This window comes from Charadrius vociferus, unplaced genomic scaffold, assembly GCF_000708025.1.
Source record: "Charadrius vociferus isolate BGI_N301 unplaced genomic scaffold, ASM70802v2 scaffold566, whole genome shotgun sequence".
NCBI classification, from domain to species: domain Eukaryota; kingdom Metazoa; phylum Chordata; class Aves; order Charadriiformes; family Charadriidae; genus Charadrius; species Charadrius vociferus.
Genome location: NW_009649031.1, coordinates 599,872 through 623,136, shown reverse-complemented (window position 1 = coordinate 623,136; position 23,265 = coordinate 599,872). Strand labels below are relative to the sequence as shown.

The 23,265-nt window shown below is 46.1% G+C and overlaps 1 protein-coding gene across 1 annotated transcript in view; it reads right to left on the bottom strand.

Annotated features, from left to right (window-relative positions):
* Positions 1-268: 268 nt before the first annotated feature.
* ACVR2B (activin A receptor, type IIB) overlaps positions 269-23,265 on the bottom strand; it is a 99,248-nt gene continuing 76,251 nt past the window's right edge. Inside the window, exons 2-11 of the mRNA XM_009887772.1 lie at positions 19,725-19,932; positions 15,990-16,099; positions 14,486-14,637; positions 13,115-13,258; positions 11,865-12,008; positions 10,823-10,971; positions 6,102-6,216; positions 4,390-4,528; positions 1,697-1,827; positions 269-531 (exon numbers count right to left, since the gene is read on the bottom strand). Of these exons, the coding sequence (XP_009886074.1) occupies positions 337-531; positions 1,697-1,827; positions 4,390-4,528; positions 6,102-6,216; positions 10,823-10,971; positions 11,865-12,008; positions 13,115-13,258; positions 14,486-14,637; positions 15,990-16,099; positions 19,725-19,932 (1,487 nt within the window). The 3' untranslated portion in view covers positions 269-336. The remainder of the gene's footprint in view (positions 532-1,696; positions 1,828-4,389; positions 4,529-6,101; positions 6,217-10,822; positions 10,972-11,864; positions 12,009-13,114; positions 13,259-14,485; positions 14,638-15,989; positions 16,100-19,724; positions 19,933-23,265) is intronic.

Sequence of the window (23,265 nt, the reverse complement as noted above, 5' to 3'; positions counted from 1 at the left end):
ATAAAACAAAAACAACTGAAGTGAGTTTGTTGAGGTTCTGAGGTACCTGCACCTTTTCTGCATTCATTAGTCGGCACCTGAATGCTTGCTGAAATGTCCATTTTTTAATACAGTAGAGCAATGTGCTGGTAAAATTGATCCAATCCAAAAAAATAATAATAATAATAATAACAATAATAATAAAAAGTCAAGATAAAATAGCAGCTGCATTCATGTGTTTGTTGGATTTTTGTGTTTGTTTTTTTTTTTTTTCTGTGTGGGGTTTTTTTTTAAACTTTTTTTCTTTCTTTTTTTTTTAAATCCACTGAGTCTGGAAAGACAAAAGTGAACCAGGACTTAGATACTAGACTCTTTGGGCGGCAAGTCCACGTTGGTGACGGATGTCACGATGGAGACGAGGCAGTCCGAGGTAGTGCCGTTTACGGATTTGCGGATCTGCGCAATGCGCTCCTCGACACAGCCCGCCGAGAGCCGAGCCTCCGCATCGTGGTCCCAGCACTCTTCGATGGTCACGCAGAGCTGCGCCAAGCCCTGTGGACAACAAGGGGGAGAAAGCACCTTCAGCAACAACGTCTGCTGAAGTCCGGGTACCGTCCTTGCAGTAGATGGGGAGGTCCACTTAACACAGTTGTAAAGAAAAACTAAGACTATTCTTTCCACGGCATGCAAATTATCATGAGTTTAGCCTTAAAAATTACTTTCAATATGTGTTTTCAGTTTTTTTGTAAGCTTCTGCTTTCTAAGGCTGTAGGGTTTGGTTTCATCCAGCTTTTTTTCATAGCGTCAAAAGCCCTTTTTTTAATATCAAAGTACACCATGAGATTCAGCAGTTTATGCTTTAAAAGACAAGATATCAAGTATTACGATCCCCATGATAAAACTGTGAGAGCTGGCAGCACTGCATCACTTACTACGAAACCGCTGCTTTATTTGAAATCACTTCTGTAGATGCCCCCAAAATAACCGAATTCAACACTGCTGAAAGAACACAGCTCTTATTTGAGCCCTGCACACCCAGCAACTGGAACACTCATCTTTATCTACAGCCCACAGTACTCCGTGACTTCTAGGTAATGAGTTACTACACCTGAGTCTAGGCACAACCGTGGCAGTTTGGTCAAAATAGAGGTATTTAGCTTCTTACTGAAGCCCTGTGAGATATCATCTGCTTAGTTTCCCAGTCTGAAAAAAAAATCGCCTCTTTTATTAAAAAGGCGAGCCTGAAATGATCTACCTCTGGGAAACCCACGCTGCATTTTACTTCATTGTCTGCGTGCCTTCACATCTAATTAATTTCTCCTCAAAAAACTGCTCAAGTCTTGCACGCTATCTAGCTTGTGAGGAACGCGTCTCCGATGGTATGGATCATTTTCTTTTTCTTAATGAAAGGGACTTCATTTTCCATTCTTTCATCACATTAAATGAGTCCCACTAAACCACCACACACTCCACGTTTGGCACTGGTTGACTCTAACCAGCTGGTTTTCTCTCTAAATACAAGGGACAACTGGAAAGGGGAGCATGAAGGCGTTGAGCAAACCCTCATTCCCCAGCGCTGACTCTCTCTAACACTGGGGTCCGTGCACCGGGTTGGACTGGTTGGCTTCCCTTTGAAGCTAATGAGCGATGCCTAACCGCATCTCTCGTTCCCATCACACAGGAAAACGTTTTCCACTGTTAACCGGGAGGGACGTACGGGGTGTTTTAGCCAGTGATCCTTGAACACCGGGCGCATCTTCTTGTGAACCACCACTTCTTGCAGGTCCTCGAGGGATGGGTGCTGACCTATTTCTTCTTCGAAAGGCAGCATGTATTCATCCACTGGACCTAAGGTGCACATGGAGAACTGGGTTAGTACAGAAATGTCCTCCACAGAGCCACGTCCATCCCGTGCATGAGTGAGCTGCGGCTCCAGAGCAACCTCAACCCACCGCAGCAAAGCCTGAAGTTCACATGTCACTGCAGACAAATGTGATTTACATCCCTTCACACAATGGACTTTGCTGTCCCTGCTGCTTGTCTGGCCACGCATTTTCCACCTCGTCGAGTTACGAATCTGAACCCTCAGCCGGGCCTCCTGATCCCACCACTCTCCTTGAGGAGGCTTGCCGGGTAGTCCATGATTTATTTTAACAGAAAGAGCAAATCAGCCCATCCTCCTCACATTTTAACATAGCAATTCAACACACAATAACCTAAAGAGAGGTTTCAGCATGAGCATAATTTCATTTTCAGCACTGACTAGCAAGGTCAAGCATATACGATGCTTGTAACTTCTTGCTTTGTGATCTGGCTTGTTCATCAGTTTGAGTCAGCCCTGACACGCTGGAGCCAGATGCACTTGTCCCAAGTACCAGTTCCTAAGTGCAAAATGATTTCTGAACGCGTTAGTTGTCCCAGTTATGGCTGTGAACTGCCCTGGGCCACGAGAATAAGACAACTGTTATGAGTATCAGTGCAGACCCTGGACGGCAGCAATAACTTCTGCTTATTGAAACGTCATTTGGCCTTTGGCAATGTGGAGATACTCTCACAAACGGCAGCCCAGCTTAACTGATACGCTTTTTCAGGGTGCTCCACGGCATCACTTACAGTTTCTCGGTAGCAAAAAGTGACCTCTTTCAAGAGCAGAGCTATTTCAAGAAGCCCTTTCCAGACTAAAATAAAAGAGCTGACCACTTTAGCTGGTCATGAACTGTGACACCAACAACACGATGCTTAGGTAATCTAAAAAAATGATATCACTAAAGCAGCTTATCATTATTCTTGTTGACACCATGCCAGTCACTAAGCCAAACTGAAACACTCGTTCCAACAGAGAGCACAGTAATGCTTACGGCCTTCCTTTCCTCTTCCTCCAAGAGGAATCAAGGCTATGAAGAGCTGCACTGGTGATCCCCAAGCCAAATGTGCTGTTTACACAACATCACTTCTGAGCTAGAAGCACAGATGAGGTTCAGCGTAACCCCCCATCATACCAAAGGAACCCTTCCCTCTGATTTAACGGTGCTGTGTATGGCACCTGGAGTATCTCAGCCAGCTGCTGCCTGAAAAGAGTTGGGAGGAAATCACAAACACGACAGGCAAAAATCCAAGTGGATATCTGGGGGGACCTCACAGAGAAGGGTTATTCCTACATGAGTGATCTGGGTATCACTGTTTCCCCTCACTGTGCTCCCACCTCCTTGCTCCTCTGGCATTTTATCTGGTTATATAGGAGATTTTTGAAGAAAAGACATTCTCTTACCACACACCTATGCAGACATCCTAATTATAATCAAGCTCCGCGGTCCTACTGTAACACTAACAAAAACATTTGAAGTCCAGGTGAGGTACATTAATTTATGAACTTAATATTCAGTCCAGAGCACCCCTACCTACACAAGAAGAAAGAAGTTGGAGCAAGCAGCCTTAGAGCTACGACAACGACATGATTGCTTCCCCAACCGGGGGCAAGATCCTGCAAATGGCAAGGGTGTCACCAAAGAGCAGATGTGCTATTTGGACAGAAATCATGCCCCACTTTGCAGCATCGTTTTAGGATTAAAACTCTGAGAAAGAGGACACCATGAAAGTTCATTCTTTTAGATCACCCAGAGGAAAGTGAGATCCTCCAGAGCTGTAAATGGAACAATAAACTCAGCCCGCTGCTGAAAGAGGACTACATCAGCAAAAGTCAAAGATTAATACCTAATGACTTCTGATAGCAGGGAAATGGGCTTGCTGACCCAAAAAGATCCCTCCAGCCCTGTGTTCCTGCTGTTTCACCGAGGTGCTTCACTTCTTTTAGCAGCGCCTGTTGCAGCAGGACAAGGGCTAATGGCTTTAAACTAAAAGACGGTAGATTTAGACTAGATTTAAGGAAGAAATTTTTTACAATGAGGGTTGTGAAACACTGGCCCAGGTTGCCCAGAGAGGTGGGAGATGCCCCATCCCTGGAAACATTCAAAGTCAGGTTGGACGGGGCTCTGAGCAACCTGATCTGGTTGAAGATGTCGCTGCTCATTGCAGGGGGGGTGGACTAGATGGCCGTTAAAGGTCCCTTCCAACCCAAACCACAGAAAGCAGCACAGAGCAGGCTCAGGACTAAAGGACACCCACCACTGATGGAGGAATCCTCTCCTCCTCCTCCCTCGGTGTCCTCAGCCAATTTGCAATGTAACCGGCGCAGTTAAAAGCACTTTAACACTTGAACACTACAAAGCTTATTACCTGCAGAGAACGACAGCTTATGTTAACAAACAAGCAAGTGAAAAACAGGTTAGCTACTTAGTAAAAAACCGCCATTGATTATTATTATTTTTTAAACAAAGCCAGGCCCATTCTCTGGAGCATTAAACCACACTGAAACAGAGCCCTCCCCCGGGAAAAGCCGATCTTTAGTCTTACCATCAACTGCTCTACATCTGGAGACTAGCTCCCACAACACCAGTCCCATTGCATACATGTCTATTCTCAGGAAGGCGTCTCGTTGGAAGTTGATTGCTCCCTCTAACACTTCGGGAGCCATATACCTCCTTGTTCCCACCTACAGAGAAAGAAACAACTCAAGTTACATTCCAGTTGGGCCCGTCAGCCTCCGCTGGTTGGAGATGAGTGACAGCTGGTTTCATTAGCCTGAAGGCTACTTCTGCTCAAGTTGCACCTCACTCGGAAAACAAAGAAAAAAGGGCTGTTTTTTTCTGACACCAATTCTTATTAAGATCACTCGAGTCTAGATGGGCTACCTGAAGGAAAATGCCACAGCGCACGGCTATGTGTGTGATACTCATTCAGTGTACGCTACAGGTGTAATTTAAATGCAGCGCGGCACGGTGAGTACGGATGAAATCCTGCCTTCCCTGCGTCCCACCGCCTCTTGCTCCAGCAGCACACGCTGCATGAGAAAATGCTGTCTCTGGAGGCACACAAAACACCCTGAGGTCAAGTCAGACTTGGTCAGCACAGTCATCGAAAGTTCAATCCCCTTTCACTAAAAAAAAAAAATTAAATATATATATATATTTAAAGAAAAAAGAGAAGAGTGAAATTGATATATCCTAAAATGGTAGGAAAAGGTGTTGGTTTGACAGCCCTGGATAAAGCAAGTCTCCTGCATCCGCAGGAGTAGTAAAGCATGAACCCCGCAAAGTCTACCCGGCTCTGGGTTGCCATGATCTGGTTTGGAAAAGATCCCTTTTTGCTTTGAGGGAATTCAGTCCTCATTATAGTGTCTACCTTGTTGTGTTTAGTCCAGGTGGAGCCACACTGAGCTCTTCATATAGTTGTGGTAATACATGTGGCAGAATTACAGCCCATAACGTCGGAGAGCGGAGAGGAGAGCAAGGAAAAAAGCACCTTCGTAACATGGGGATTGAAATGCTTTTAATATTTTCCTTTAGGAAATTCTCATCTCTTCTTGCTGTTACCTGAGGTGGTGGGGACAGGGGGAAGCCAGGATGTGAAAAGGCATAGAAAAAAAATGGAAAAGTCTAAAAAAAAAGAGGGCAAAATGAGGAAAGCCACAGGGGCTAACCCAGGAAAGTGTTCACTCCTTCTGGGATAAAGGTAAAAAGGGAGTTTGCACTGGAGACAGGCATTCAAAAAACCCCGGAGGCACACGGAGGGGATGGCACGTGCCCCAAGACGAGAGCAGAATGAGGTGCCGCTCACCGCAACGCAGAGGCAGAAAATTAGGAACTCGTAAAAACGTTAGTAAATTGTTTACGCAGCGCTCAGCCAGCTCGCAAGATCTGCCGTTGCTAAAGGTCACCCAAGCAGCCAGCCTGGCCGAGTTCTTAAAAAGAAATGAATAATTTTAGGAGTAGTAATACTTAATACGGAGACAATGAAGAGTCAGCAAGTCCCATGTCTGAAGGAAGGAGCCGCCTGCCCCCGGGGCCGGGGCACCCCACCTGCACAGCCGTCGGGAGACTCCGAGCACTCTCCCCGCTCACCCAGATCAAAGCAGCTCCTGGAAATTTATGTCTGAGCACCAGCTTTTATGGAAAATACATATCTTGAAGAGAATTAAATGCATCTATACAAACTATCCCCCCACTCCCGAGGAGCTATGGCAAGCCCAACTTTTTCAAAATGTTATTGTTAAAGATAATGATTACCTGTCCATGAGTGTCCCCTGGAGGTTTTCCAGGTTCAAACCGTACAGCGAGTCCGAAATCGGCGAGCACTGCCGTCAAGTCGTTCTTCAGCAAGACATTTTTACTCTTGAAGTCCCTACGGACAAGCCAAGAAGCAAGTTTGGGAAGGGGTTATTATGCCACGTGTCTAAATCAAATTGTAACACGTTGTAAGTCTACTGGCTCAGCAGCCCCCAGTAAATCAGCTCCCTCCTTCCTTCCACGGCTGCCCAGAACAGCCAGCGCTGCCTAATTCGGCTGCTCCCCGCTGCCTGTGTCCCTAAAACACAACCAAGCAGCCCTGTGCTGCCTTGCACAGAGGCAGCCAAACTTTACAGTGAATTAACCTCAAAATAAAAGCAAGGAGTGATATGAAGGGGGTGCTTTAATTAGAGCAGGGAATATAACGTACCATTCCATGCTCTTGAGTACCAGCTATAGACCCCCACCTCTGGGCACTTCTTACATTTCTCACTCCCAACAACAAACGCAAGACAGTTTAAGAGGGTGAATTTACTCTCTATTCTGGTAAGGATGTTTGCTCCTATCTATAAAATTAGATCTTTCTGGAAATTAGCAGATGCCAGTGGGATTCTGTTCACCCTGACTACACACTTCAACAGACTTTTGCCATAGTTTTCTATTACATTTATAACATCTTTGTCAGCGACATGGATTTTGGGATGGAGGGCACCCTCATTGAGCTTGCTGATGACGCCAAGCTATGTAGAGCAGTCGACATGCTGGAGGGAAGGGATGCCATCCAAAGGGACCTGGACAGGCTTGAGAGGTGGGCCCATGCCAACTTCATGAAGTTCAACAAGGCCAAGTGCAAGGTCTTGCACGTGGGTTGGGGCAATCCCATGCACAAATACAGGCTGGGCGGAGAATGGATTGAGAGCAGCCCTGAGGAGAAGGACTTGGGGCTGTTGGCGGATAAGAAGCTCAACGTGAGCCGGCAATGTGCGCTCACAGCCCAGAAAGCCAACAGTATCCCAGGCTGCATCAAAAGAAGTGTGGCCAGCAGGGCGAGGGAGGTAATTCTGCCTCTCTACTCTGCTCTGGTGGGACCCCACCTAGAGTACTGCGTCCAGCTCTGGGACCCCCAACAGGAGAAGGACACGGACCTGTTGGAGCGGGCCCAGAAGAGGGCCACAAAGATGATGAGAGGGCTGGAGCACCTCTGCTATGAAGGCAAGCTGAGAGAGTGGTGGTTGTTCAGCCTGGAGAAGAGAAGGCTCTGGGGAGACCTTGTAGCCCGTTCCAGTACCTAAAGGGGGCTACAGGAAAGACGGGGAGGGACTCTGTCAGGGAGTGTAGCAATAGGATGAGGGGTAATGGTTCTAAACTGAAAGAGGGTAGGCTTAGATTAGGTATTAGGAAGAAATTCTTTGCTGTGAGGGTGGTGAGACACTGGAACAGGTTGCCCAGGGAAGCTATGGATGCCCCATCCCTGGAGGTGTTCAAGGCCAGGCTGGATGGGGCTTTGAGCAACCTCGTCTGGTGGGAGGTGTCTCAGCCCACGGCAGGGGGGTAGGAACTAGATGGTCTTTAAGGTCCCTTCAAACTCTAACCGTTCTGTGATTTATATTTTAATTGCTGGACTGATCTTCCCTGGAGAATTCGGAGGGTTGGAAAGTAACCATGGGAGGGGGTGAGCCCACACTCAGGCGAGTTGTCGGGATTGGACCAGGCAGCTGATGGGCGGGAGTGAGCATTTGAAGTAGAGATGGTGGGTCTGTGCTTGAAGGTGGCATTAAGGGGACATTTGGGTCAGTCTTGTGCCACAGAGGGATCATTTTAGGGCAGCTCAGGTAAATCGGCAGGGGCTGGAAAGCAGGGCGGAGGAGGGTCGAGATGCCTAACCAGTGGAGCCCTGTTCCCTGGGCTTCCCGCATTTTCATCTGAAAAGGAATGTTTGGCAATGTAATTAAATTACAGACCTTAGACAGCAGATGGCAATTGTCCTGTATGCTCAGCATTATAATTTCCCTATCATCAATTCACTCGGTGACCCTGCTGATTGCAGGACATTGCAGGCCTGCACAAAATAATTAATGAGGGCAGATACAATTGTTCCACACTAGAGAGACCTGTCAAAATTCTCTGGGAAGAGAGAAACTGCTGGACCATAGAGAAGGACTGCTCTCTGCGGCCTCGGATGCCAGAGCACCAGCTCAAAGCACCGCAAGCAAAAATCATTCTGTACCACCCAGCCCCTGATTCTGAGCTTCAAAGAAACAGAAGAAAGGATTTTTCCTTTCTAAGCTAAACACAGCGTGATGGGCATTGCTGGCTGGAGGATTAAGATGGGGAAATGGGGATGAAGTTGGAGCGCATCATACAGCCAGGGAACCCCAGCAGAAACCAGCCTCCATCACCTCAGGGGGACACATGGGGTTTCTAGGGACACAGCATAGTTTTGCAGAACCTGCAAAACATCTGTAGCCCTCTGTTAAACAGAAAAACACCATTTACCTAATACCTGTCATCTTAGAGACTGACTGCTTCCACGCTATAGCAGTTTCCCCACAGGCTTAGAAAACAGCCATCATCTAATGACACAGATAAACTCCTTTGCTCGGTCAGTATTAAGGGATTATGCCCTCCAGAACGGTACAGATTGTGCACGAGATTTCTGCAAAACAGTGGCTCAGTGAGGACCACACAGAAATTATTAGACAGTCCTGAACAATATGTTTCCAACGTGAAGTGAGATGTAAACCAGTATTATTGTATGGGCTTTTGTATGATTGTATGGGCTGCTGTTGTTCACCCGCACTGCCCTTCGGGCATGCAACAGTTAACTGCTACATCTTGATAGGTGATGCAGGGATTTCCCTTTGCCCTTCCTTTTTTCCCCCTATTTCCATATATTTCCCCATTTTTCCACGCTTCCCTTCCTTCCACAAACCTCCTTGAATTGACAAGTGTGAGCTGCAATGCAAACATATCCAGGACAGGGAGAAAGACCTGACCCAAGCCGTGCTAAGCAGACTTCCCACTAACACCACATGCATTAGACCATCCTAAAATGGCCACTGATAAAGGAAAGTAGCCTGAAAAGAAGAAAATCTCTTTTTCCGTGTCATGCTTCAAACTAGGCAACAAGAGAGCGAGCGGACTATGAACGATGGGTGCGTTAACTGCATTCAGACACCGGAGATTTTATTTTCAGCTTCCACGCGGGGGCACTTTCGCACCAACAAGCGATCCCATAACCTTAATCCTCCTTGTAGTGCCGGGGGCCAGTAAGGAGTTAGCTGAACCCCTGCCCAGCGCTGACTGGGAGGGTCCCACCTTCACATGCGGTGTGTGAAGCCATTCAAAAATACTCCCCCCCCCCCCCATTTAAAATGTATTTGGTGTTTTCTTTTAAAACAAAAATAAAACGAAAAGGAGTGGGGTAATCCCAGGGAAATCCTGTGTCCTGAGATCCTTCTTCCGTAGGTATGTGCTAAATTCACACAAATGGTGCATTCTCCATCTTTTATCATTTGCTAAATGGATGGGGACACTAATGAGCACGATCTGTTGCTTTAAAGCCTTTCTATAGCCTTCCTCTGTTCCCCACCCTCAGGAATTTTCATGTATAAACCACTGCCTTTATTCCACAGGGACAAATGTCAGGGACACAGGGGTCAGCTCCAGGAGCAGCACAAAGGCAGCTGCAGGCTCTTTCAACAGCCCTCAGCTCTCAGGAACCTTCACGTTTGAGGAGGGGGGTTGTTTTGGGGGCAGGGACAACCCTTGCAAACCCAGGGATTATCTTGCCATACATGAAGACAGCCCCGCTAGATGGGGTACAAATTGCTGCAGCTGGACGTGGGGTTTAAGTCCCTCCTAGATGAAATGTGGTGGGTGGCGGGGGAGTATGGCCGCGGATTATGGCGTGTAGCCCACGTAAATCCCTTCTGGAAACCCCCCCCCGTCCTGCTGTGCCACTAGCGAACCGCTCAGTAGAGATGCTTTAGTCCAGGGCAAGCAATGTGGGACTGCGGAGAAGGGCTAAAACAAGTATTGGTCTAATCAGGATGGTTTAACCCACTTCTTTCTGGATTTTTACTGTCCCCACTGTGCTGCCACACAGCAGGGTTGAAGCAGGTGCCAAGAGGTCTCAAGAGGCAGCCTGGTGTCTCCTCTGGTGTCTCTCACAAGCATCCTGCCATGATACGGGCACTATAAAACCACTGTGAAGAATAAATAGCAGCCATTTTCTGCATTTCTACAGTTTCTCCACTTCTTACCTAATGATCAAAAGCTCTGTGGGAAAACACGCAGTGGAGTTATCAGTCTAAAACACTAAGGAGAAAAATAGGGTCCAAATCTTGGTATGGTCATAGAAATACACGGATTATAATGTGATTTATCAAGCATAGTCCCTTCAAAGAGCAGTTCTGCAGCAACCAGATTTCCCTTCCTACTACATGCCAAGAGAAGAGTTGATGGACAAGGGAAGCACCTACCCTTCAGACATTTGCCACCCATACCGACTGTTTCACAGACAAGACACTTACTTGCCCTTTGCCATTTCATATGTAGATGAAAAAAAAAATCTCGTCTTAGCATAGGACTTGTTGGGTTAAAAGGCATCTACTTCCCAAAAGCACAACCTCCTCCTCCTCCATTCAGCAGCATCATTTCAAAGAGGTTGTGAACATTTGAACACAGCACTTCAATGGCATCAACGAAAGAGGCCGTACCTGTGTGCTATAGCAGGTTTGTGTCCTTCACCTTTGCACCAAGGGACATCTTCATGAAGGTAGGACAAGCCACGGGCCATTGTTTCTGCGACATGGCAGAGCTCATTCCAGCTGATAATATTGCCCTTCAGGTAATCCGTCAGAGAGCCCTACGAAACAGGACATCGCATGTTCTTAATCGCAGACCCTGCTATGTGACAGATGTGCCAACTCATCAGTTTAGAAAATGGTTTTAATGAGCGCTTGAGAAATCTGAACCTTGATTTAACAGGGGAGAAAAGAATCACTAGTGAGAGCAAAAAAGAAGAAATAAAACCTAGAAGCGTTCGTGAGTCCTCAGCCATTGAAAGCACAGAAAGTATCTGGATGTCCAAAAAGGAGTCTACTAATCTGGCAGGGAAGGAGAGGGAGATAAGGAAGGTACAAAATCATCTCAAAACAGAGCAATTCATCTAACCTAAGAAAGGGGAAAACCTTCCATGCAAGAAGGTGATGTATTGTATCAGCTGGTTGTGGCAATGATTGACTCAGTAGACCTTGGATTAAACAGAGGGATAACGCTGCTGGCTCAACCCCGGATTTGTGCGTGTTTGTTTTGTTCTAAGTGTTAGTCATGTTTGATAACTAAAGCAATCCATGAAAAGGGAGATATGCCCTGAGCTTCAAAAGCAAACACGGAGCCCATCTGCAAGGGGTGAGCTGGGACTGTGACGGTCTGTGACCCCCGGCTCCTACGTCTACATCTATGCACGTTAAGAGATGGTGACCACCACATACGTGAGCTGTGGCCTTTTGTGCCTCTCTCTCTCCCCAGGTCCCACCTTTATTAATCCTTTGTGTAGGAAAGCCTTGAAAGCTACAGGAAGAGCCACTGAACGAGGGGAGCAAGAGCAGCTCTCCACTACCACTGAGCCACGGCTCACAAGGGACAGCCTGGATAGATGACAGGGGAGCTCCTGGGAGAACATTAGACACCAAATCCTGCTGCTTCACAACCATCGCCTCGCTGTCTTCCCAAAATGTACGTGCAACGATACATTACCTTGTCGTGGAAAGCTGTGATCAGCCAGAGCTCTGTCTCTAGGTTTGTCCCTCTTTTCTCTGCTGCGATAAATTGCAAAAGGTTTTCATGCTTCATGCCAGGAGTATTGAAAATCTCCCTCTCGCTCTGCCAAGATTGCTTATCCTAAAGCAGGGAGAAATGCACCATCAAAGATCACGCTTCCCTTTAAAGCAAACAGCTCCTTCAGCTCAGTCAGAGCTGCTCACGTTCCTCTTACTATCATCCTCCAGTGTTCGGATGTGATGTATCCCTTCAAAATGAGGCTTTTTTCTTAAAGGGTAGATGCTGGAGAAAGACTGGAAGTTGCTGTTCTCAGTCTCCCTTCGCCAAAATTACCCTCAGCTATTCCTAAAGGACCTGTGTGGGGAGGGGGGAGGAATCCAAACCCAACCTCACTGAGAAATAAGATTTATCAAGATTTCCTAAGGATGCTTGCAAGAATAAAGCCTGTGCACACTGTGTCCAGATCTGCATTGTAGCTGTAAATGTTATGATTGCAAAATCTAATCTAGGCTCTATTGAATATTTACTAGTAGGTCACAGCTGGCTTGGACAGAAGATGTGCAAATCTCCTTTAGCAACGCTATGACAACAAATACGGGGCGAAAAATTAACGAAGAAGGAGATAGCAGAGGAGCACAAAGATCTTTCAGTCATTCTTCTTTCATTTGACTTTTGATTGCTCTACTCTTTCCATCTGCAATTCCTAGAGAGTCAAGTCAGGAGTGTTCAAAGGTTTCCTAGAGCAGAAGATGCGAGCTGACAGAAACGCTGCAGTGCAATTAGGTTTCACAGCGCCTGGGCTGAGCCTTTGTAAGCTGCAAACTCTTTGCTAGGTTCGGGTCTGGATTTACAATCCACCCAGGCAGGACACACAAAGCCAGGGCTTTGGTCCTTTGTGTGCACTTTGGGCATCGCAGCTGCACGCTGCTTCGCTGGACTTTAACAACACGGACATTTGCACCTAACTTAAAATACCCTGTAGATTTCAAAATGTGCTTGTTTTTGCCCTTCTTGCAATAACTACTACTGCAGGAAGCATTTGGTAATGGGATAACACAGAGAAAAGTGTAGGAAGGGAAGGAGGGTCCTTGAACTTTTTTTCCCCAGCAGAAGAGTCCAAATGCATCTTTGTTATGGTCTTAAAAACACCTCCATAAGCACTTAGAGCATCTCAGCATTGGTGAGGAAGCCCAACAAGTGAGAACCTAATGCAATGCCCTTCTCACCTGAATAGGGAAGATTTTCACTGCTACATAGTCATTCATCAGCTGAGCCTTCCACACGCAGCCAAAGCGTCCCCTCGCCTTGATCTCCAAAAGCTGCAGAGGCTTTAGGCCAACCAGAGGAGAAGGGGGTGGCGGGCCGGGGTCCTGCACGAGAGAAAAACACTGTCACGAGCTGAAGCTGGACTGCAAAACAAAGGGAGGGGAGGGATGGACCGGCTGCGTGAGGGGAAAGAGGCATAAAGAAGTGACATTTTCACAGAATTCACAGAATTCACAGAATTGTTAGGGTTGGAAGGGACCTCTGGAGATCATCTAGTCCAACCCTCATTTGTATCCCATACAAATTATTTAGATGTACTGTTTGCAGCAAGAGCAGCCCAAAATTCCCTGTCTTGCTTTGCAGGCTATTCGTATAGAACATATATAACAATCTATGCTTCCAAGTGTCACTTTGTGTGTGAAACCGCTGCCTGCCATCCTCAGGCAAAACCTGAATTCTCCTATGTTTTCAAAGCAAGAGCTATTTTGGGCTGTAAAACACTGATGACCTCAAGGCTACCTCCTGCCAAAAGCAGGAACTTTTTGATCTTTGTGACCCAACAGCCAACTACACCTAAAACCTCCCACTGCTTTGCACTTCGTTAGACGTGTTTCACATAACCCTACCAATGGGCAGTAAACAGGTCTGTCAGCATCATAAAGATCGTATCTGTTTAAACTCGGCATTTGTCCAGGAGAACAACGCAACCCCACAGGACGCGTGGGGTCGGAGCTCTGTCCTAGCTGCTTTCAGATGGGAAATGTTCACAGTATGGGCTGCAATGGGCAGAGGAGGAAGGGAGAGGTACCTGCTCAGCCCTTCAGAAGAAACCAGAAGGCTCGGGGCGCAGCAGAGCCAGCAAGGACCAGTTCCCGATGGCTGTGGGCCATGAGGATGACCTCTTGCTTGCATTCTCTGATGGCTCATAAAAACTGAGCTTCAACAGGGAAAGCATCTCCTCGCACCCCACAGGTAGGAACTTTATCATCTCTATGATCTCTGCTCCTCTGCAAAGTTGGCTGAAATCAGGGGAGGGGTTTGAGTGTTTGGGGGGAAGGGAAGCCACCAAGCAGGGCTGTGTAACTCCATCCCTTAGGAAGTTTGGACATTGTGATAACCCCATCTTAAACTCATGAGCCTCACAGGGGATGCTAACACTGCCACAGAGGGCAATTGTACCACCAACTTCAAAAAGATAGAGAAGAAAAGTTAGGCCACCCGAAAAGAGCGAAGCAAAAGTGGATGTGAACTTATACTGAGCAGCCTCCGGGCCTTTTTCAAGGCCCAAATACAGGGGAGCAACTTGGAAGAGCCCACGGTTTCTCCCTCACCTCATTAATGTCGACGTGCCCGTAGGGAGGCTTGCGGTGACGGTACATCCAGAAGGCCAAGAGGATGGCCATGGAGAGGACAGCGATGGGGAGCAGCGAGTACACCAGGATGTTGAGCAGGGAGGGCGTTGGTGGCGGCGGCTCGTATATGACTGCGAGAAAAGAACAGGGTAAACAAGGGAAAGGACCCTTCAGCACTGCCAGCTACACGGCCAGATGCAACCAAACCCCATCCTTCCTTCTACTCCAAAGCTGACAATGCCTAGTGGCATGTCCCGTCACATCCAACACTATTCATACAGCTCCGCGGTTTACTCTTTTCCATATGGCTATTACTAATGGAGTTACAATGGTCCAAACCACACTTTGCAAGCTGAGCCTCCATCTGACCTTTATTTAAGATGGGTATTTCTTGCTGGAGTACATAAAAGCAGAAAATTTCCTCCTTTTAACTCTTCCAAATGTATTAAGCAAGCGCAAAATCCCTCGCAGCGTTGCTTTGCCTTTTACAGTGATTGACAAGATGTCAGTTTTTAGTAAAATGCTGCCGGAGCCACAATCAAATGCACTATTCCCACAGTAGTTCTTGTTCCAAATTACATCAGTGCAGTTGAGACACAAACAATGGGAATACTAAATGGAGCCATGTTGCTATGTTGGAGACAGGGAAGGAAAAAATAGCAAGACTTGCCAAATTAAACAAAAAACTGTGAGAGAAAGAATATTTGCTACTAGGTTGCTACGGGTACATTAATAACAGGAGATAATAAAACTCATGTAAACAATTAAAAACCTAACAGGAAAGCCCATGAAAATCTGATAATGGTCTACTGGAACATCTCAGTAAATGCAGGTACTTGATAGCAAAATAAACCATCCTAAGGATAAGATCCACCTGCTTTAATAATTTTTATTGAATGATGCTTTAGCAAGCCTACAGCTAAGAGAATCACCATTTTTCTATTAGCCTCTGAAGAAGGACCTGCTACTCCTTTTCATCCTTGAAGTATATCCACAAACTCTGAAAGCTGACACACATACCCACTCCCCTTCAAACCCCAGACCAAGAAAAAAACAATCAAATGCAAAAATCCTTGATGCTGAAGACATTTGGAGACCTATGACCTATGAAAATTAGTGTAGAAGGTGTCAAATACCTTTTAAGAGTTTGAATTGATCCATAGTGTATAAATCACACCGCCCTCTTCCCCTTGTGTGGGACTTTATTTTGTAAGAGCCCTCTGTGAACATCCACCATGAAGAAAATTTAATCCTTACTGATGGTGTATGAGGTGTTGGTAAAACACACTCTACGACAGAGTGAAACAGCATAAAAAAATCTATTCTTGAAGAATCCCAGCAGAGGATTTCTGGACTTTGTAACCAAAATGGTACTTCATGTCCTGTCGGATGTATTTTTTAGCTCAACATGCAACAAGTCAAAGTCATCACAAACTGGATCAAGAGGAAGAGACCCCAACTCCCCATCCACCCAGTCACTCACCTTCTGGGCCGGTGACTTCAGGCAAATGGGTAAACTTCTCATTGCAATAGTTGCCCTCGCAGCAGCAGAAAAACACTTGAGGGTTTTCTTCTGTGGCTACACACTCCTGCCTGCGTCAGGGAGCGACGGACACAGCAACGAAGGGAAGAGAAAAAACAACATCAGCCAACTCCTGCTTCAGCTTTGGGAGCCGACCTGCCCCCAGTTGTCTTCTCCACACGCCTTCTCCTGCTGTTGCGCTGTACAGATCGGCAGTCTCCACTTACAGAAAACAACTTGGCACTCAAATACCCCAGTGGATAGCAAAGACCCTTGAAAAGACCGTAAAGGAAACAAATGCTTCCATATGTACCAAAGGCATTAGATGGCGAGTAATAAATAACAGTCGCCGCCGCTAACTGAATGAGAAGCAGAAAAACGATGGAGAGATGCCTCATTCCTTGAACAGTGTTTTTCCCGCAGCCCGTATGTATGCTGTCAGGGGAGAGGAGCATTTGATCATGCAATTAAAGACTGTGCCATAAAGCACGTATGACCAGGGCTGAGCTCAGACTGCTCTCCCAGCCTTAAGCATCACTACACGCACTAGAAAGGCACCAGACAGCAGCAGCAACAACAGTCCTGACACAGGCAGGGGGGAGGCTGCGGGTTTTGAGGTTTTTTTTTTAAACTTTAATTTTCATGTGCCATCTCCTTCTCCTTTAAAAAACTTATTCCTGCACAAAAGCCTTTATGAAAATCAGGTTGCAGCTCTCATTTTTCGTATCTGCCTGTTATCCAGGTAGCGCTACAGCCTTCTCAGCACTGAGGTTTCCTTCCACACTGTGCAACGCGTTAGGGGACTTCTACGGATCACACCAACTCCACTTCCACACATCCTCCCTCTCCCACAGATCAATGCCAAAGAGATGTGCAGTGATTTTTGCCGTGCTCTAGCAGTCGTTTTTCTCTTCCTTCAATGTCTGCTTCCCTTCCCTGCCACCTTTAGCTATGATACCCTCTGCTTTTAGCTAGTCGGGTTGCAGAGCTGCTCTCCGCAGAGAACTGTATCAAACTATTTCCTGAAGCCCAGCTAAATTATATGCATAACTTCCTTCCTTTGACCACTCGGAGGAAGTAGCAAAACAATCATATGTGTTTGACATTATTACTCATTTATGAACCCATGCCAAGCCTCCCTTTCTGTGGTATCACTGACATACTGCCCAAAGAAGAACGGAAAAGGCTCTCTTCAATCATAACACAGGGTAGTTTTTGGTGCTTTATTCCTTTTGGGGGAAAAAAACAGCGGCTATAGCCGAAACGTCTCCTGCAAGGTCTCAGCTGGGAAGCACTTGGTTTGTTTTGCAGGCTTTTATTTTTTCAAACTTCAAAGAAAAAAAAAAAAAGCAGCTATTTGACTTATTCAAATGAACAAAGATGTTTCAACAAGTTAAGCAATGTTTCCAGATGCTTTTTCGTGAAATCAGATAACAAGCTGTTTGGATTTAACAGCATCGGTATTGGAGTCTTCAATAGAAAACACATCCTTTGCTAAATCTGTTGGTTAAGAAATCAAGCTAATGAGCGAAAACAGCCTGCTCCACATCTGCAATTCATTATCCCTGTCTTTGAGTTGGTGTGCGCGCAGGGCAGCCATCCAGGTACATATGACATGTTATACTTAGCAAATATTACAAATGAGACAGTGGGAGAGAATGACACATTTTTCTATGGCAGCAAGGGCACGTTTCGTAGCGGTTCACGTGCTCTTCAAGGGAACGTGACCACGACCTCTCCGGTGGGGCTGTGTAAATACAGGAAGAGCACACGAGTTGATTTTTAAACACTACCTTTTTCCTATAGCCTTAAATGTACATATGCCACGTTCTTGTTTCCTTAAGATAAAGAACAGAGTAAGGAGCCATCGCCCTCAGCATCCCAACCCTTGCACTTCTGAAATTTTCACCATTCCCTGCATGCAGGGGACACATGCAGATACAGGTACAGGTGCATCTCCCAAGGCTGCACCCAGGAGCTCAGCATCCAAAGGTGCTGAAGACAGAGACAGAAAGGGCATCAGCACAGCACCACCGATCAAAAAATCATCTTTTTAGCCATTTTTGCCATCTTTGGATGCAACACTACCTTCATGAAAGACTGCTGAAGGCACTCAAGGGAAGGGGGGGGTGGAAAAAAAGACTCCATTTAAACAACCTTTATTTAATTAAAGCTAACCTTTATTTCAAATGTTGCTTTCAACACTTGTACTGTTTGTTAATTCTCAGAAGATCTTTTAGCTTTGCCCTGGAACTGCGGCTTTGAAGAATCAGGCTGCAGGATAATGGATGCTCAACCCCAGGGCTGCAAAAAGGCGTGTGAGAAGCCCTGGAAACTTTTTACTGTTGTAACAGAGCAACACATTATGACAAAGTTTAAGAACCACTACATCCCTGCACAGAGACACTCAGTGACAATACAAGTGTCACTGTATACAAGAGCAGGCACTGAAAGGAGAAATCTGTTTACAGTAAACACTTCTGCTTGGAAGTAGGAAACTAGAGTGACCTTCTGTTCTCAGAAGGATCGGCATTAAGATGACTAATGGGCCAAGGAGGATTGATTTATCGGGAAAGAATAAAAATTTAACTATATATAGAGCTTGGCTATGCAACTGGCAAGGGAATAGGTGTGGTGGGAAAGTAACCCCGGCGCTAATAATAGAATGAAGATGAGGAACGACTCACAGTCAGGATAAGTGAAGAGAATCGGCACAAAAGCAGGGACAGCATACAGCGCCGAAGGGAGAAAACTCTCCAGCCATGGGACAAATCTAGTCCCAGCTTAAGCCCCACAACTTCAGACCCGATGTCCTAAAACTTTTGGAATGAGAAGCTACAAAGATGCGCAGCTGGGAATTGCACAAAGGTGAGATCAACTTACATTGGTGTTAGATCAAGAAAAATCCTTGAATTCTATGTTCTGTTAATCCCTATTGAAAGGGTCGGGTTTGGGTTGGTTGGCTGGTCATTGGGGTTTGGTTTTCTTTAACAGAAACTGAGTCTAGAGCTACTGAACATTATCCTTTTAAACCGAAACTTCAGAGGGCTGTTTTCTTTAGCTGTAATTCTTTTCCCTTCTGTAGAATTGCACCAAGGGAAATGAGAAAAGACTAGCTTATTTTCCCAGCTATTAAATGAGGCTGGAGCCTTCGTACTGCATAACCTCGCTCCTTTTCAGCTCACTATGGGCAGCGACACACAAACACGCCTATTGCTTTTGCTGCCCCTCTCCTGGCCCGTCTCTTAACTCAGCCAAACTTTTTGCAACATCACAAGCGCCAGAATATCTCAACCTCTAAACACCCCCAGATATCTGTGCTTTTCTAGAGAGCTCCGAATGATTCCAAGTTTTCCTTTGTATCGCCAAATGCTCTTGGAAGAACATATTGCTCTTCATTTGATGGTACAGGACACGTTTCTCAACGCATGCCAGAATTATCAAAGCTTTGCTAAGGAAAAAAACCCCACAACAACAAAAAAAATTCCTAAAAGCGCCTTTTGCAGCTTTTATTTAGAAAGTCGAGACAGATAAGTGACAATTCTGAGCACTGCATTAGCAACAGAAGTAATTACAGGGGATGAATGGGCCAATTGACTTGGACTTGCTTTCTTTTCCTCGATGCAAAAATCATGAGCCTTTGCACTTAAGAGGAACAATTAAACCTGTATTCAGAAAAAACAGTTAGGCTATTACCTGTCATAACAGTTGAAGTCATCTAACCAGCAGCCTTTCTTCACCAGCTCGATGGAGCCCGAGTTGTTTCTCCAGGAGGCGTAGCAGTGGAGCCGCTTGTCCTTCTCCCCCTCGCAGCGCTCCACACCGCTCTGGTTGGTCTTCTCCAACTCCCAGTTGGCATTGTAGTAAATGCATTCCCTTGTCTCAGCCTCCCCATGGCCTGGTCCTGAAGCAAAATGCAAACCCCAAGTAGTACGTTCAAGCAAAATCAGAAACAGATCCCAGGAGACACATCTCCACATGGCTATTCTTTAGGTGATGCATACATTTGCCTCCCTGGAAGCTAAGCAGCTCATCGTTGTGAGCTTCAGCACGGCGTGGAGGGTTATTCTCCTCTGCTGGTGTGAGGTGGGGAACAAAAAGGTCAGGTTTGCCTAGGCTCACAACAGGAGCTCACGGGGAAGTCAAGAGCTCAGCTGAGACCCCCACAAGATCTCCTCCGGCCAGTGCTTCAACCACAGAATCCAAACGGGGGGATGTACAACACATATCCAGTACTTTCTAGCCACAGAAACCCTGTTTAGGAAAGATAGCCTCCCAAGGTGCTACTTGCTGCTTGCTGGGATGTCACACAAGAGTTACTCTCCCTCTCCACCACTATTTCAGGAAAGAGCATCTAAAAATAAATGGTTTCTTACATTGGCAGGATATAACTGAGAATAGATAATATTCATCCTGCACAGGAGGGACTATTCCTCACTTAGATCCCAGTTCAGGCTTATTCGGCTAAGTCTCCATACAATAAATGCCAAGCTCACGCTGCCTCTCCACCCAAACAAGACCACCAGCAAAACCCAACTCTGTTTCCTGAAAAACTCTGTCCACCCCAAACAGACGTTTGGCCACCACAAAACAAGGAGTATCAATATCCTGTGACTCTTTTCCCCATTCGAGCCTTGTACCAAAGGACTGAGGAGTTCCTAATGCCCCAAGTGAAATAATTCCCACATGGCCCCCGCGGCACAGAACTGAAACACCATTACAGACACATCCATTAAAAACAGAGCCAAGTAAGGGAACACTGATATCTGCAGGTCACCTGTTTTGTCCTAAGCCTTAGAAATACTCTCTTCATTTGGAAATGTTTTACTTTGCAACATTTTTAGGATTAGTTTAAAATGAGAAGAAGAAGAAAACAAACACACAACACAGAAGCAGACCCCCAGAAAAGGTACCATGAAGCTTGTGATTATGTAAATGCTGAGGTGCCCTGCAGCCATCTCTCTTTGGGATTACCCAACCGAAGGCAAAGCCAGACCTGGCCATTATTTTGATGGATTGCAATCATGGAAAATGTAGGTATCCCCATAAAATGTGTTGACAACTGGGTAGAAAACATGAATGGGTCCCACAGGATGGTGAAATGAAAGTGCTGCGCTCCCAGAATAGCCAGACCTTTGCAAAGTGCAGAACAAAGTTTCTGGCTGGAAAATTTTGCAGTATTTTCATGACTCTATCTTCTCCAAAGGCCATGCATCCTTTAACATTGAGGTTAAGGCAGTCAGGGCCATGTCTGGACGGCCTAAATGCAACCCAGCCTGTGATTCCCACTCAACATGGCAAACCAGCCACTTCTGAAAGGTCTCTACAAAGCAATGCAATTCAGTCTTCATAAGACACTGAGCAGTGAGTGGCTCAGAGCCAACAGAGAAAACACCCAGTCTGGGCCAGGCACCAGCTTCAGGCCCCCAATACTTTCTATAGCTTCATCGTTTCCATACCTGAACACCCATCCACTACTGATGCAAGTACCCTCACAACATCCAGCCAGAGAAGTGAATACTGCTTCCAACTGAAGATCCAACATGCCAAGATTAAACGATTTGCCCCAAGTGAGGAGGAAGCTGGGCCTACCCTGCCTTTCCACAGCCCGCAACTCCTCAAGTTGCCAAGTCTCCAAGCTGTTACCTGGTGGCAGGATTCACCTCCAATTTTGCAGTTCACAGAAAGCACTTCAGAGATGGCGCTTGAGATAAGAGATTGCATTCAAGCTATCGAATGTAGAGTGATCTGCTGTAGGGAATCAACCTTCTGCTGCCAACAGGTGTCATCTAAGGAGTGCAGATGACCTGGGACAGAGCAGAAGTGGAACTGCAAGAAGGTAGCAGGAGAAACCATGGTTTCTGCACAAGCTAGGGGTGATGTGTCCATCCTGCTCCTGATACTGACCCCTGGACTCAGCGATGGGTAATTTTTATGGTATAGAGCAAACTCCTCAGTCTGGGAAGATCTCTTTGCAAGTTGAAGAGGTGCTCAATCCTTCAATAACTCTTTTTTGGGAAGAATGTTTAATCCGCATCGTGGGAGAGACTGAAAGGCAGGAGGGCTATGAGAAAGTCATAAAGCTGACTTCTGAAACTGGAAATTATATTCAAAGCACACACGAACAAGAGCTCAATTTCAATAGCACCTGCAGGTTTTATCGGCACTTGCAAAGCTCCGTCTGAGTTTTCCTCTGACAAGTTGCTTACTATAATAAAAACAACCTACCAATATCCCTCAACACAGAACAGTGTCAATATTGACACTTCTTGTTAAAGCCTTGATATTTGTTCTCTTGATACTTACACCATGCTTTGTTAGGGCAGATTAAGCATTTTTGCTAAATACTCGTTAGATCAGCTTTTTCAGCAGGAAAGCAAAGGGAAGGAGCATTGTCTTGCGTGTGGGAAGGGCAATATCTTTTTATTTACAAACGAATGAGTAAATATCTTAGCTTCATTGTAATACTTCACGTGGCTTCCAGCTGATACCTAATAGCTAATACTCACTATCACCTTCTCGTCCAGTCCTTGAAATGATTTTTGTAATATTATTTCCATCATCCTGAACCAAATCCTGCTTTTGCTCCAGGTGGGAATTTCCTTTTCCTCCCCAACCCCTTCTCCCAGAAAGCGGGAAGGTTTAATGAACCATTTGCCTGGGAAGCAGCCCCAAAATCTAATCCTGGCTCAGCCACCTCCGTCTCTTAACCTCGAGCAATACTATGTAGCCGCTGTTTTCTCCGCCTGCGACGAAGGCCAATGCAACGCACAGGGTTGCGGTGAGATTTGATGTTTCCACTGTGCTTTGAAAAAGGGAATGTTAAAAAGATGTGAAGCAGGAGCTTTATCGGCTCTGGGACCAGCAAACCGAGGCTGCTAAATCCTGTGCTGAGCCCAGGCTCCCTTCCCCCAAGACAGTTGTCTTTTCTGGAACAAGTTTCAGCTGAAGACTAAGATCTGCTTGCAAACACGCAAACCCAACTCGGCAAACAGCAACCGCGCCAGGAAAAAGGCCTTTCACAGTTTTTTTTTCCCCGCTGTCAAAGTTTAGACGAGTTGAACAAAAGCTCATATAAAGTTTTGGATGACTAAATATACGTATGTTTGCCTTGAAACAGCTCCTAAGGATGCTTGCATTAAGGAGACACTTTGAAAACCTGCTTGTTTGCTACCTGCTTTCAGCTCTTTTTCAAAAGCTGTTTGGTGAGGATCTTCATCCTGCTGGGGGCTCAGGA